Genomic DNA, 15,779 nt, shown 5'->3' with positions numbered 1-15,779 from the left:
GTGGGCCATTTTTGGATCTCCCAACATGACAATAATACACAACATACAGTCAAAGCAATGAAGGAGTGGCTCAATAAGAAGCATATTAAAGTCGTGAAGTGGCATAGACAGTCTCCAAATATTAACCCTATAGTAATTCTATGGAGAGAACTGAACCTCCCATTTGCCAAGCTACAGCCACAAACTATTAATGTTTTAGAGATAATGTGCAAAGAAAAATGGGCAAAAATATTTTCTACTATATGCACTAACATTGTCATCAACTAAAAGAAGCATCTGACCTCAGTGCTAGACAACTAGGGCTTTGCCGCAAAGCACTTTATCTTCTTTAGCTAGAGGGGTCAAATACTTATTTGCCTAAATTAAATACAAATAAATTAAAAAATATTATTTTAAGCTATTTTCTGGAATTTATTTTTGATATTCTGTCTCTCCATGTTTGAATACATATTATCATACATTTATAGACTGATCATGTCTTTATTAGTGGGCAAACCGGCAAAATCAGAAAGGGATCAAATACATATTGGACTCACTGTATATATTTGAGGAACATTCTATTCACAGTAAAAGCGGCAGTGTTAATTCAAAACTTTGAGTCGGTTTACGTAACATCTTCTTCTAGACCAGTGATTCTCCAACTGTGGGCCGGGGCCCACTGGTGGACCCTGGAGGTATTGCAAGTGGGCCTTCAAATCAATTTCTAAAAATCAAAACAATATATTTGTGTGTGTTGCTGTTGACTATTAAATTGAGTTTTTGAGTATTTTTATTGGGTCAGGGGTGGGCCCCCGAACATTTGTGAATATTTCAAGAGGGCCCCAAGTTGGAAAAGCTCTGTTCTATATCTTCTAGATTATTCGGTCCCAGAGTAGTGAATTGTTGAATTAACACTGCAGTTTTCATTGTGTTCATACAAAGTGAGTCAGCAAAATGAGCGTAAAATATTCAGTACGTAATGTTTACACACCAGCCTTTCCAGACTATTCTAATTTACTAAAAAAAAAACATGTGCAATGTAAATGTTATAGGTGAAGTCGCTGCACAATAAATGGAGAAGACTCCCTACCCTGAAGAAAAAGGTGAGGGTCAAATTGTGTATTTTCTCCATAACTACCTCACTGGGATTGCCCTGGCATGTTGTCATGGGATTGCCAAGAGTCATCTGTAGTTGTAGTTGAATAACTTTCTCCTCTTTATCATAACTGAGCTACAATGTAATTTCTACTGTGTTTTCCGGCGAAACTGCTTCAGAGCTTTGAGCTGCATCTTGCACAATGTTTGCCATTGATGGCGCTGGTCATGGCCGTATGGGGCTTTATGTTTTGAAAACAGCTGGCAGCAAATGGTTAACGAAGAAAAACGGCCCTTGACTTAACTCTTTCCTTAACCCTGACTTCTAGGCGTATGTGCAGAGGGCTGAGGATGACAAGGCACGCTACGCGAGGGAGATGAGCGCCTGGGAGCGGAACATGATGGATATGGGCAGGCCAGAGCTGGTCAGGAAGAAGTCGGCACCCAAGACCGCCACCAAGCCCGCCGCCAAGGCAGCCCCAGCCCGCACAAGGGTGGCCAAGCCCAAAACCGTCAGGCGCAAGAGGGTCGTGGCCAAAAAGAGGAGGGTAGTCAAGAACGGAGCGAGAAAGACCAGAAGGTAGACAAGGAGGGCACAATACCAGCCTGGGTGTATTTTTAAAGAGAGACCAAAAAATAGAAATAAAAATCAGACTGCTTTCTTCACAAGAAGAGAAGTATATGTTTGTGTCATTGTAACGGTGCATGAAGACTGTGATCAGAGTGTGCCTTCATTGTCTAAGATGACAGCCGCCATTGCACATCACATCTCATTCAAATCTTTCCTACCGTGCTCCTGTTTGCCCAAGGATCTGTGATCCTCTCTGTATAAACGTCATACTCAGACGAGAAGTGTTGGTAGTGACTCTGATTGTGAAACCCATTTCAAGACTTAGCAGTTCAGAAAGGTAAAAATACAGTATGCAAAGTTATAGGTATTGTTCAACTGGCTGACAATTAAGCTGGTTTACCTGTTGCAAATTTTAAGTGGCCATCAATGAAATTGCAGAAAGGTTATACTAATGGAAATGACAAGACTAGACTAGACAAGACTGGTTATGAACCACGTTCAGTAGGGGCACAACCTGTTAAAAAATAATAATAATTAAAAAAAACAGTACCATGGGGGTATTCCAAGAGCCTGGCTCAGTAGTTCACCTTGAGGTAGTGGTAAATTTCATACAACAGTGATTCTCAACTGTAGCCACTGGTGAACTCAGAGGTTATCCTTGCCTGGTTGACACCGGACCTAATCACAAGTGAGATTAGGTCTGGGGAGTTGCCTATAGAGCTTGAAAGTCCCGCCCCTTAGTTCTGCGTTTCACGGGACCTAAGCTGACCATCTAACAACATGGTAGCGAGTAAATATCTTCTGATCTCAGTCATGATATGCGCTGGGCTACAAATATGCTGTTTAAAGCCTGGCTCAAACTACACGACTAGCGATTGTGTGTCCGATTTTGGCGTCGGGGTGCACCGCACACTAGAAGAGAATCGCAACTGTCAATCTTGTCGCTGCTCGCAGCCACCGAGACAATGCCCGACGTTCTATTTCCAGTCGCAAATATCAAACACTGTTTGATTTCTACGATTTGCGATCGGCGACTCTTTGAGCTGCCAAAGTTCTATCTTAGACCGTCGCTCACGACGAGGAAATCTTTCCCGACAATCGCTTGCGATGGTCCTGGGGGGTAAAGTTCCAGCGATTGTCGTAAGGGGGGTTTTCAGCCGAGAATCGGCGCGATAGTCGTGTAGTTTGAGCCAGGCTTAAGAGGCTAGATAAAGATTATTCATGCAAAAGTGTCAATGTTTTGTTCCGAGGCTGTCGGCATGAAAAATGTGAAGAAACACAGCTTTCTAAAAAGTTTGGGGGTAAGTACGAAAAATGAAGCAAAAATATCAGAAACAACATATATGGAGCACGTGGCACAACTCGAAGGGGATCGAAATATCATTTTAATACCGCCATTGGATTACATGCTACGATTTTCGGCTAAATACGCCGTTGAGGTCCCATGAAATCGGGGCAAGTGGCGTCACTTTCAAGCTCTATATTAAATTCCGTAGGGGGCAGAATACTTGGCTATTATGACACACTGCCCTGCTCTCTGTTTGGGCAGAGAAACTGTAAAGGTCGGAATGCTTGGCCATTATGATACAGGGACCATGATCTTGGCCGTTATGAGTCATCCTCGCCAGACTGTCTTTCAGATCGAAACAATAAGTGTAGAACTTAAAGCAGTATAGGAGTTCCCAGGCTAAGGTTATCCTAAGTGGACCTTGAAATCATATTCTAAAACAAAATGTGTGTGTGTGTGTGTGTTATTGTTGACAAAGTAGATTTATTGTTTATTGGGTCAGAGGTGGGCCCCCAACTTTTGTGAAAATGTATATCCTAACCATGTTCTTGGAATATCCCCTGCTCAATAGTCAAAAGGCCAAACATGCAAGTAGTTTGTAGCCTGAGTATCATCCTCCGTAGTGACCGCGCTAGCTCAATACTTTCGCTTGCTGACCACGGAGTCTGACCCTGCAGCCACCCCCGGCAGTTGGAAATTATCTCACTTAATGAGGGAATTAGCCTTTCGCAAAACCCCTCCCACAAACGGCCGCCAACCAATCCGAGCTCAGCAACGGTAACTAAGGAGTGTAGAACTTGTCGAGGTCCGTCAAAAACCTACGATTTCAGGGAGACATACAACGTGTGCCTATGGCACCGTCAGGGTCCGACACCATCTGAAGATTAATTAGGACCTCATTTTTTCACTTTCCCGAAGCAAAAACCTCAAGCGGACTGATAACAGGGATGGATTAAGCCATGTGAAGGCTATTAGCTCCAGGTGATCATATTTAAAATTAGCAGGCTAACTGTGCAATCGTCTTGTTTGCTAATATAGCCCCCTTCCCCCTTGCATTTAGCTGGCAGAAAACGTACCCTAAACAAATAATCATATGCATCGCTCAGACTTAAGGACAATATTATATGATATTATAGTATTGGATCCACGGCATTATGATTCAAATTTTATTGGGAAACTACTAGTTGCGTTGTTTAATATGCGCCAAATGCACAGCCCACGGAGCAGCCCCCACCCTCTCTCCTTCCCAGTTTGTGTCTGTGTATATGCGTCGAGTGTGACAGCAAAAAAAAGTAACACTGAAATGGGGCTGCGCTTGTTCCAACCTTGTTATGAAGATATTAACTGTCAACTAAAACCATTAAAGTGAACAGAAGAGAAACGCCCAGTGTGACTGCCCAAGAGCTGCGCAGTGTCAGTGCCGAAAGCCCGTCAAAGGTCTTGGCGGACGGCAATGTCCCAGTTTGCACCAAGCACTATCAAATGTCCTGGTTACAGACATCACATCGCCATCATCAAGTTGTTGTATTTCAGTTGAATATGTAAGAGGGCTTGGGGAGGGGCTTAGACTATCAGCGAGCCTATTGGCTGTTCAGATACTGAACGAATATCTGAATTCCAACTGCCAGGGGTGGCTGCAGGGTCAGACTCCGTGGTCAGCAAGCGAAAGTATTGAGCTAGCGCGGTCACTACGGAGGATGATACTCAGGCTAAGTAGTTTGTACCATAAAATGCTTTGTTCTGGAAGCCAAAATCAGACCTAGTAAAGATACCTATGCATTTCCACAATAATGGTGGCAATCATTACTGCATGTTCAGAGAAGAGAACCATGTTTTTGTATGCTATTTTTGTGCCTTTATTCAGTTAACATTTTCTTAAGAAAAAATAACATGCCTTGTCTTTTTAAAATGTTTTGTTTTACATTCACTGAAGCAAACTGTTAAGTACAAAAAATGTGACCTTTAAATATTCTATTTACACTTAAAATACATAAAAAAGCAGCACAGTCAGTTCCAGCTCCTTGTGTCAGGACTTTTCAGAGGAGGAGCTTTGGGGTCGTTTGACCCCCTGCAGGAGGGTCTGGAAGTCCGGAGAGCAGACCAGCTTGTGCTGGACGTTTCCCAGCACACTCATGTCACCGCTGCGGCTGTCGGAGAGACGCACCGAGACCAGTTGCTGCAGAAACACAAAACGTCCAGAAAACAAAGTTAGCTGAAGCTGGAGGCGCTACACAGTGTCGGTTGGTCCCATTGTCACTGTGACACAGCACTAGGGATGCAAATTATCGATTAATTCATGAATCATTAGTTGATAGCCTTATCGATCGACTTACTGTTAATTGATAAGCGGCGTTTTCCCCCCGAAATCTCAATGTTTATTGGTAAAAAAAACTACTAAATCTAACAATTTTAATACAAAATTAAGATAAAATACCACATTTAAATTAATTCTATTTCAATTCTTTAATCCAAAGGTGATTTAAATATTCCCACTATTCACACCCCTCTTCACACACACTCTTCACATGCCCATTTCACCTGGGTCTCTTGTCAGTTGAATTGTCGATTAATTGCGATTTATGTTTTGTAATCGATTAATGCATTGATCGATTAAAGTCGATTAATCGATTAATCGTTTGCATCCCTACACAGCACACTACAAAATGACATTTATGCCTGACCCGTGTTAAGGCGGAGAGTATTGTTGATGGTCAGGCTTGCGCGTACCTGCAGGAAGGAGAAGGCAGCTCCCTCGGACACGTCCAGCTTCACGTCCCCCAGGACCAACTGGACCTTCCCCGACTTGCGGACCTGCAGTTTGCCAATCAGCCCTTCTGAGAAGTCCGCCAGAACCGGCGTGCTGTCTTTCCCTACCGCTTCCTGTAGTAGCACATGGCAGTACAAACAAAGGATTAAGTTCTATGTTTTTACTTCTTCCATGTATTTGCTTGCGGGAGAAACAAGCGCTCACAATCCAATGCAAACCATGTAAGCTTAGTGGATATTGCAAAATTACAGGTGTAATGCTCAGAGTATTAGCAGGCTTTATGACAAACAGATGCCTAAATCCAACTAACACAATACAACAGAACGAAATGCAATGGAAATACCCAGAGTATGAGTGATTCTCTAATTCGCCTACACTTTTAAGTCCGTGGATTTTATTTGGCAATTCCACTAACTATTAACTGCATCCAATGATGTTTTGGACATTAGAAAACATTTATCTTTCATATAATACAGAAAGTGTAGACATAGCATTATTACCCTCAGCAAGAATGAATATTTAATACTGGTTTTGGGCGTTTTCATGCCGTCCTGTTTTCCAAATGTCAGATTCAGTCTTCATATTAGCATGTAAAGAAACTTGTTTTGCCCAAGACGATTGCAAATGTTGATTCACAGTAATCATCACAATATGACAAAACTGTCAGAAAGACCACTGTCCTTTCCATTATACATGAAATTTGCCATTTTGTGTTTGTCCACGAAAACTGTGTTAACGGTGTCACGGTCTGAAACCTCCTCCATAAATCAGTAATGGTTTGGTCTTAGGCCATACGAATAACATCACGTGATGTCATAACCTCTTTGGCAGGATACGGGAAGACTTTTTGGTAAATATTGAGCTCAATCCTTCCATAATTTAATCCATTCTTTTTCATGTTCTCATAGCGGGAAAATTGCCTGTCAACGGTGTTATCAACATATTCATAAGAATCTGAATTAGAAATCACATGTAGAAAAACACAGATAAAGCATACAGATACATGAATTGATTAAGGTGTTGTGGTGGAACTTCTGAGGTCCTCAGTTAGCACAACACCATAAAAATGGCTGAAATGTCAACGGTGTTACCGTCAATGGTGTTACAATTAAGTATGACAGTCAGGGTTGCCAGATGAGGCTGATGATTTCCAGCCCAAAAAGTGATCAAAATCCGCCCTAAAAACCCGCCCAATTCTATTGATTTATATGGCAGTGGGAAGGTTTTTCTGATAGATGCCATTTTTACCCGCACCCGGCCATCCTAAGCAGCCCAATTGGGCGGGAACCAGCCCAATCTGGCAACACTGATGACAGTTGAGGAGGAGTATGTTTTTGCCAATTTATATCCATATTGACAGACAAACAAACTAAATAATTTGTGTTCTAGGGAGATGGGTTTGTCTGCTCTGTTTTTTCTCCTAAAAAAGTGCCGACTTGTTCCCCTGCACTGTTGACCGTAACACCGTTGAGTAACACCGTTGACTGTTTTGAAAGTGTTTTTGCGCTATTGATCCCTTATGTGTTGGAAAAATCCTATGAACATACACTAGGGATTATCTCTGGAGAAGGAAGTCTTGTGTAAGGAGGGTGACTACATTCAAATCAGACGTTACTGGGATTTATGATGAAAAATGTGTCAGTCTGTATCACAGTGACTCCTAAAATCCCACTTATGAAGCTCAACAATCACATTTTCTATATCAGTTGCACAGATTAAAGACAACATTACTGCTAAGGGACATAAGCACTTTCAAACATATATTGTTTCAACTCTGTAGTATTTTTATATATGTTTGAAATGACATAGTATTTGTCCATAACACTGTTGACAAAATAATTAAGCAAATATTCGCTTTCATTAGAGTATTTATCAAATGATTTAAGATTAAGCTTGGCAATTTGTTTGTTTGGAAACTTAAATATATACACTATGTAAACATCTAGGTCATTTAGTTGAAAAAAAATACTGATAATTGACATTTTGCTTTTGCCAAAAGCGTAGGGGTATCGTAGAATCACTCATATTATGTAAAGCAGCTCTATTCCAAATCCAACTTAAAGTGGTAGTTCGCTATTTTAGACATTAAGCCCTGTTTGTGTGACTTCTGGGGTGAAGTAGAGATGTTCTCATCACAATTTTGACATTTGGTGCTGAACGGAGCATTTGGGTATCCAAGACTGCAGCCCCCCCACCTTTACATTGACTCCAATAGAGCACTCAAGCAATCGATAATAAAATGGCATTATACTTTTGTTTGAGAAGACATGGAACTCACCGTGTGGTCAGTGGTAGACAGCGATAAATTGACCCGAAAATTGCAGCGAAATATGCCTTCTAACTGTTGTTTAGCATTTGGCGGACCTATTTTTCCCCAGACGCCGTTGAATAGCAGTAGACATCCAGCCAGTAGGTCGCGATAGTGTGTTGTTTATGTAGAAATCAAGGAGCGAGGTAGAACGGCTATCTTTGAGCGGGACTGGCTACAAAAACTACAGCTTGCATACAAACCATAGATAGTAACGTAAATAAACGCACCCCCATTTCCGGTCGCGCGGAGTAATACTAGTCAAACCAATACAATCAATGAAGACGGACAATAATGAATATATCTTCTCTGGAAGCGTATTTCGCGGTGATTTTCGAGCCAACGTATCGCTGCCCACCTCTGACCACTCGGTGAGTTTCATGTCTCTGCAAACGAAAGTTTAATGCCATTTTATGATCGATTGCTCGAGTGCTTCATTGGAGTCAATGTAAAGGTGGGGGGGCTGCAGTCTTGAATACCCAAATGCTCCGTTCAGCACCAAATGTCAAAATTGTGATGAGAACATCTCTACTTCACCCCAGAAGTCACACAAACAAGGCTTAATGTCTAAAATAGCGAACTACCACTTTAAAGGGACACTGTGCAGGAAATGGTCAAAAAAGGTACTGCAACTATGCTGCTCATTGAAAATGTGTTGTCTAAGGCCAAATTTTTATCTTTTCATGAAAGTTTACTAAGTAATAAATGAATATTTTATAGTATGGCCCAAGTACAGTCATTTTTGCAGCTAAAAATGGCTATTTCTGGAAATTCAAAATGGCGGACCATGGAGAAGATCCCCCTTTTCAAGTATGAAAAATGTATTTTTTCCAGTCATAATGAATATTTACAATTTGATGCTGGTGGTAAGTATTCATGAAAAAGGTAACATTATTGAATGGGTAGCATGAATTCTGGAAATAAGCAACTAAAAACCTCACACAGTGTCCCCTTAAATAACCTTACTGTACCTGTGCTTTAGCCTTATGTGGATTCTTGTCATCAGATTTGCTGTCTTTTTTAGTGGGCGTCTCTGCGCTGCTGCTGCTGCTGCTGCTGCTGGATGCTGGTTGGCCGGGGATGGCATCAGGTAGCTGAATGAAGAGTAGCTCCTCCCCCTCAGAGACGCTCAGCTGCTTGAACAGGTCACCCACGCTAGGCTGCTGAGGGCCCAGACAGCCCACACCCACAGCTACAGCCATCGGGCCTGCATGCTCTATGGCCATAGGGTCCTCTTTGGCTGTTACATAGTAAAAAAAAACAAAAACAAAAAACAGTGTCAATATAACTCTTATGAGTTGAAATTAACTCAGTTGTTTCAGACCCACACCCACAGCCATCGGGCCTGCATGCTCTATGGCCATAGGGTCCTCTTTGACTGTTGCAAAGAAAAAAAAACGAAAAAAAACAGTGTCAACATAACTCTTATCAGTTGAAATTAACTCAGTTGTTTCAGACCCACACCCACAGCCATCGGGCCTGCATGCTCTATGGCCAAGAGTCAAATTAACACTATTTTTGACTCTTACACAGTAAAAAAAAAAAAAAAATACAGTGTTAATATACATAACTCTTATAGAGTTTGACGCTGTTTCACATCACATTTGGACCCCCCTCAAAAATTATTATTACGATAGTACAATACAATACAGTACAATACAATACAATACAATACAATATCTTTTATTTGTCATTGTGACAAGCACAACGAAATTGTGCATTCCTTGTTGAAGCAAAATTAAATAAAAATAAAATAATAAAATAAAATAAATAAAAATAAAAAATGAGTGTAAAAATACTGTGTGTGATCATAACGAAAAAAGGAAGCGCGGTGGCACTGAGTTGCTACGTTTATATGAGACATTTAATTCGGAATTAACTGACATCAATTCTAAGAAGGAGATTTTTAATCGGGTGTGGGGACTATTTTTGAATCAGTTAAAGGGAATGGACGTCGATGTGTTTTTTTTTTTGTTCCTCCTTTTTTGTGTTTGTGTGTGTGTGTTGTGCTGTTGTTTGAAAATGCTTTAAATAATAATAATAAAAAAAAACTGACTTTAATTCTGAATAAAGCTTAATTCTGCTTTGAAAACCTCATGTAAACAACTTAATTCGGAATTAAAAACATCATGTAAATGTAGTGAGTGTCCGAGTAGAAACATAAAATGAGTAGATTGCCTTGATGTACGGTACTAGCCGGGTAATAAATATTGTGCCAAAGGTACACTGTTTGTTTAACCAACTCAGTAATGAGTTTGCATCTTAGAGCATCTTCTTGAGGTATTGGGGATGTACATATTGTCTGCTGATGTTGCATAACTGCTGGAATGTGATGTGGAGACATTTGAAACTATACGTAAACCATCCCCAGGCCCCATTTGCTGGCCAGCATCTCGGAAAAAGGTTGAACAAAACAAAAAAAGCAGCATCTTTGGTGACTGCCAATGTTACGGAGGCCAACTAGCCGAGTGTGGCGCGGAACGCGTAAACCTCCCTCCTGAAGCCTCATACAGTATCGCTAGCGCTGAGATATCTGCCTGTTCCTTTAGCTTAGCGGTATCGGGCTGTGCCTACCATGCCCGAACTGAGGTGTTGGCTAAGAGGTTGCGGGTTCAAGCCCCAAGTGGCGGACTGTGCAGGAAGACCTCAATTACACAAAGACAGTGTGAGCGATACAGCAATTTCAACTTCTTTTTCCACAGGCGGAATGGTGTGCAAAAACTCCCCAGGTCAGACTCTTGACATGATGTATAGGTGTGTGTGTGTGTGTAATCTACTTTACAAAAAAAAACAAAAAAAAACAACTAACCCTTTGCATTTCCACTTGTTGTTCTGTATATTTCCTGTGCCCTTTGAATCTGATATGCTAGTGATGTTGGCTATGATTATGTCCTCTTTTGAAAGTCGCTTTGGTTACAAAATGCAATGTAATGCAATGCCATGTAATGTGTGCATTACGAGGCTGGACTCACCAGAGGGGGCAGACTCGAGCAGGAAGCTGCTTGATTGATAGAGGGGAAGCTGAATGGGTCGCTGCCGTTCATCATTCTTCAGGCCAGGGTCATCTAAAAACTTAGGAGCAGATAGAAGAAAATGACTCACAGACTCACAGATTCAAGATTCAAGATTAAAGATTTTTATTTGTCACGTGCTTCCTTGTGCAAGCACAATTGGCAGTGAAATGGGGATTGCAACTGCTCTGTGCTGTGTTGGATGGTAAAAAATAAAAATAATAATAAAATAATAAAATAAAATAAAAAATAATTAAAAATAGTTATTGTCTTAATTAAAAAAGTGGATGGCTTGAGGAAAAAAACTCTTACGAAGTCTCTCTGTTCTACATCTTATGCACTCAGTACAGCTAGGTAATAACAACTTCATTCTTGCACAGCCTCACAAAATACATACATTTGGCCAGGCCCAGGACAACATCAAGTAAAAGGCCCCCCGCTACCCAATACATATAATGTAATGAGAACTCAATACAGTGTGGTAGCGTTGGGCTATCGGATCGGACCTTTAGCTCAGCATGCTCGTACTGAGACTCCCATTGGCAAACCGATGTAGTTGACGAGGTGGCAGGTTCGCGTCCCGAGGGGGACGAACTGTGAAGGAACACCTCCGTCACAGTGGTGCCGTTGACCCGGGATGGGGGTGACGTTTAGGGGGTAGAGTGTAACGGAGGCCAATTAGCAGAGTGTGCCATGGAACGTTTGTAAACCTCCCTTTCGAATCCTCAATACAGTGCGGTAGCGTTGGGCTATCGGAGCGGCCCTTTAGCTCAGCGCGCTCGTACTGTGACTCCCATTGGCAAACCGATGTAGTTGACGAGGTTCGCATAGCCTCGCGACGCCATCCTCTGTACTCCACCCAAAGATTTTGGCTCCGCACATCGTCTGGCAAAAGCCTCGAGCTCGGTTCTCTCAGTGTTTCGCCAATCAGCAAATAGTTGAGAGTGGTGACGTAGAACTGACCCGCAAGCTCCGTTACTGATTGGTTAAGGTAACTATATTCACACTTTCGTTTTGTTATTTGTATGCTTTGGCGACGCTATAACGTAACAGGCATGCTAATAAAGCACAATATGGGTTTTAATTTGAGTTTGGAACTTCAATTAATTTAAATGATAGAGTAAGATCACACCATCTCCCATCGTCCACGGAGACGGATTCCTCATGGCTTTTGCCAGACTGATTGACGGAGTCAACAGTCGGCTTTTCCCCCAGGCTAGGGTTCGCACCCTGAGGGGAACGAACTGTGTAGGAACACCTCCGTCACACTTGCAGTAACAATGTAACTACAGAGTTATTACCATAGTGTAACACTGTAAGTTATAAAAACCTGTTCTAATATTCATGGTGAATATCATAACGAAACGATGACGCCCCATCATGTCATATGTCAGTGATTCTCAAACTTTCTCAGAACGAGGACCACTTTGTCCCACCAAAATTGTTCAGGGACCACCTGTCAACTGCATTGACAGTTGACAAGTGCCAATTCGACATGGCTAAATTTGATACAGATCACTTCGTTTTTATTTACATTTACAAGCCTGTCTTATTATGGTGATCATATGACTTCAGACATGTTTGGCTTTGTAATAATGTAACAAATATAGCCTTCTGCTAATGTGTCTTGGAAAAGTAGAAATCCCCTCGCGGACCACCTGAGCTCTGTCGCGGACCACCAGTGGTCCCCGGAACACACTTTGAGAATCACTGTCATATGTCATTCAGACTCAGGCAAGAAATACCAGTAATTCAATTACTGCTGAATTCAGTAACCTAGGCTACGGTTTCCCAGCCAGGGGTACGTGTACCACTAGGGGTACGCGAGCACACTGCAGGGGGTACTTGGAAAAAAAATAATTTTAACAAATGTATGGAGCTTAGTTACATTGGGATAGAGAAATTGACTTGGGGGGTACTCATGGCACAATGAAAATGCTTAGGGGTACACAAGACAAAAAAGGTTGGGAAACATTAACCGAGGCTACTGTAAGTCTGTTGTAGATAAACTTACATCATCCCGAGTCAACTTTTGTAGCATTTCATCTTCATCTTCTTGGGAGAACTTCTTTTCCTTTTTCACACATCGTGTCACTACTGATGTTCCACTTTCACTTAGGTCTGTGTTGCCCCAGCTACCTGTGTGATAGTAGAGTAGAGTAGAGTAGAGTAGAGTATCGTTTATTGATCCCAGGGGGACATTAAGGGGTCAAGTAGCATACACACATAAATAAAGACATAAAGACATTGTCCACAAGACATAACACACATATTTACACATAAAATAATCATATATAGCTCACTGTTGCATACTTATTGCCAAGGCATCTCTCTCTCTCTCTCTCTCTCTCTCTCTCTCTCTCTCTCTCTCTCTCTCTCTCTCTCTCTCTCTCTCTCTCTCTCACACACACACACACACACACACACACCAAAAATATAAAGTGTAAAGTGTCCACAGTGTTCACATGAGCCTTAGCTAAGTGGCACATAGTAGCCAAGACAAGGTGGCCATAAAGTGTCCAGGAGTGTCCATAGTCTCTCTGCCTAGTACAATGTCCATTGTATTCCTTAGAAAAAGAGATGGGGGGTGAAAGTAAGTCCAGCAGAAAACATATACAGTAATGAAAAAAAGAATCTAACTGATGACAGTAAACTTCAAACAAGCATACAGGCATACATTCAGCTTCATACAGGCATGTAATGCATGAATTCACAAAGAAAATAAGAGAAATGTACGTTAGGAGCGTTGGTAGTTTTGTTTCTTGTGTAACGGAGGCCAACTAACAGAGTGTGGCGTAGAACGTTAGTAAACCTCCCTCCCGAAGCCTCAATACAGTATGGTAGCATTGGGCTATCGGATCGGCCCTTTACCTCAGCGCGCTCGTACTGTGACTCCCATTGCCGAACCAATGTAGTTGACGAGGTGGCAGGTTCGCGCCCCGAGGGGGAAGAACTGTGCAGGAACACCTCCGTCACAGTGGTGCCGTGACCCGGATGGGAGTGGAGTTTAGGGAGGAGAGTGTAACGGAGGCCAACTAATGATTTGACTGGTGAGTATGCACTTAAATGTGAACGAAATGTTACCTCTAGGCACAAATAAAGAGGAAATCTGAATGGGAAGTGGGTGTCCTTACCTACTTTCCTGAGAGTGTCAGCAGGCCCTTGTTCAAAGATGGAGTGTGACTGGATGACCTGAGGTCTCTCCTTTCGCCTCCTGGATTCCCGCTGTCTATCCTCCCGTTTCTCCTTTTTAGGTGGTGTGCGACTTTCACCTCGAAGCCTGGGGACAAAGTGCGTTAGAGGTCGCTGAAGTGAAGTATAGTCGCTGGCACGCTGCGCTGGCACGTTTCGGTTACCTTTTACGCACAACAGAAGGCTATTTGATACTTACTCATCTTTGCTCTTTCTCACTGAGTTCACATTGGGCACAAACGTTTTCTGTAAAGAAAGAAGATGAACGTGGTTTTGTCATTAAATAGTCTGTGTTATAAGCATGTAATGAAATATACCATTACAGTCATGTAGCCTATACCACAGTGTTAAAATTCTACACAAAATACAACGCGCTTTGGCACTGCGTGGTGTTAATTTGGCAGCCCAAATGCACAGAAAGAACAACAAGACTCAATACCTTTTTGTAGCCGCCTAGTGTGAGGTCTCTGGACCGCAGAGAGGTAAGCCTGCCCGGAGGAGGTGAGCCCAGGGAAACGCGTCCGACCAAGGCTCCCTTGCCCAGGGCGAAAGAAGACGACGGCCTTGGGTTGGACGTTCCAGGGCTGGTTACGGAATCGCTCTCACCACCGGTATCAGTCATCCTAATAGAGACAAAGCAAACCGCGACAATAAAGCCATGTAGAAGACAGGGCAGACAGATCATTTTGTATGATCATACCTTGCAGACATCGAAAAGTTGGTCACATAGGGCAGATACTGAATGCATCAAAATGCGTCAAATGTTTGTGCTTGCGACATTTCATCCACGTTATGTGAAATGTTATGTAAACAAACACTGTTTCGCGCGCAGCGGAACTGTCAGCTGCGCAGCGTATAAACACCTCACCCTCCATTTTGTTGTGGATAGTTCTACGCCGGCTACGCATCGTCTTAAACCTTCTTCACACTTTTCTCCTTTCTCTGATATTAAAAAAACAACAAATGTCGTTATGTAGTCTACATGCACATGTGTACACCACAGAAGAAAATCGCAACCTCACCTATTGTTTGTTCACCCATGTAGCCTACAGGAACTTGCGAAGTCTTGTTTCAGCTAAATGTTACATTGAAACCATGAAACCATTGCTTCTGTCACGTGACTCCGTCTGTCATAAGTCGTTTTAAGTCGCGGCGCCCTGCTTTGCGGCTGCAGTTTTGTCCATCAGCTACAAAACTAACGCCATCATCTTCAAGCCATCATCACAACATCGCCATTATTCTGATCATCTCCAATGACCCAGAGACGCATAGATTTATTTCCTTAGTGAAACCATTGGGTGGCAGTGTTAACCATGCATTGAACCAATACTTGCTTGGCTTCCCAGAGGTGGGATATTACCATGTTCTTTTTTTTTTTTTTGCTCTGCATAGAATGGCACCCTAAAGAAAGAAAAAGATGCACATCACTGCAACTTTGCAACTGCATAGGAATAGGAAAACTGCAATTGTTTTTGTGTGCAATAACTGCAATAGTACTTCTGTTAAGAAAAACTGCAGTTTGATAAGTGCAGTGCTGCAGTATTTTCCCATATGGCTGATCTGAGCAA

At 42.2% G+C, this 15,779-nt stretch overlaps 2 protein-coding genes across 2 annotated transcripts in view; one reads left to right on the top strand and one right to left on the bottom strand.

The window, feature by feature from the left end:
- Positions 1-1,756, top strand: part of LOC134466906 (transcription factor A, mitochondrial-like) — a 12,533-nt gene extending 10,777 nt beyond the window's left edge. Inside the window, exons 6-7 of the mRNA XM_063220806.1 lie at positions 1,032-1,082; positions 1,404-1,756. Coding sequence (XP_063076876.1) covers positions 1,032-1,082; positions 1,404-1,658 — 306 coding nt within the window. The 3' untranslated portion in view covers positions 1,659-1,756. The remainder of the gene's footprint in view (positions 1-1,031; positions 1,083-1,403) is intronic.
- Positions 1,757-4,660: 2,904 nt separating this feature from the next.
- zgc:171971 (uncharacterized protein LOC569690 homolog) lies at positions 4,661-15,460 on the bottom strand. The gene is made up of 9 exons (XM_063221391.1): positions 15,234-15,460; positions 14,651-14,834; positions 14,411-14,457; positions 14,154-14,299; positions 13,034-13,158; positions 10,981-11,080; positions 8,980-9,248; positions 5,661-5,813; positions 4,661-5,109 (listed from the first exon to the last, which is right to left on the bottom strand). Exons 2-9 carry the CDS (start codon positions 14,831-14,833, stop codon positions 4,960-4,962), a joined length of 1,173 nt encoding a protein of 390 aa, XP_063077461.1. The 5' UTR covers position 14,834; positions 15,234-15,460; the 3' UTR covers positions 4,661-4,959.
- Between the last annotated feature and the right edge of the window lie 319 nt (positions 15,461-15,779).

The sequence above is a fragment of the Engraulis encrasicolus genome, chromosome 17 (assembly GCF_034702125.1).
Source record: "Engraulis encrasicolus isolate BLACKSEA-1 chromosome 17, IST_EnEncr_1.0, whole genome shotgun sequence".
NCBI lineage: Eukaryota > Metazoa > Chordata > Actinopteri > Clupeiformes > Engraulidae > Engraulis > Engraulis encrasicolus.
The sequence above is the reverse complement of the archived record's forward strand: the minus strand, read 5'-3'. Positions and strand labels throughout refer to the sequence as shown.

Excerpts from the sequence above, each read along its gene's own strand:
- zgc:171971 (XM_063221391.1), bottom strand. The coding sequence starts at position 14,833 with ATGACTGATACCGGTGGTGAGAGCGATTCCGTAACCAGCCCTGGAACG. Across the intron at positions 14,300-14,410 it reads GTGAGAAAGAGCAAAGATGA|GCTTCGAGGTGAAAGTCGCA; the intron begins GTAAGTATCAAA and ends CTTTGTCCCCAG. Across the intron at positions 5,110-5,660 it reads CTGCCTTCTCCTTCCTGCAG|CAACTGGTCTCGGTGCGTCT; the intron begins GTACGCGCAAGC and ends GTGTTTCTGCAG.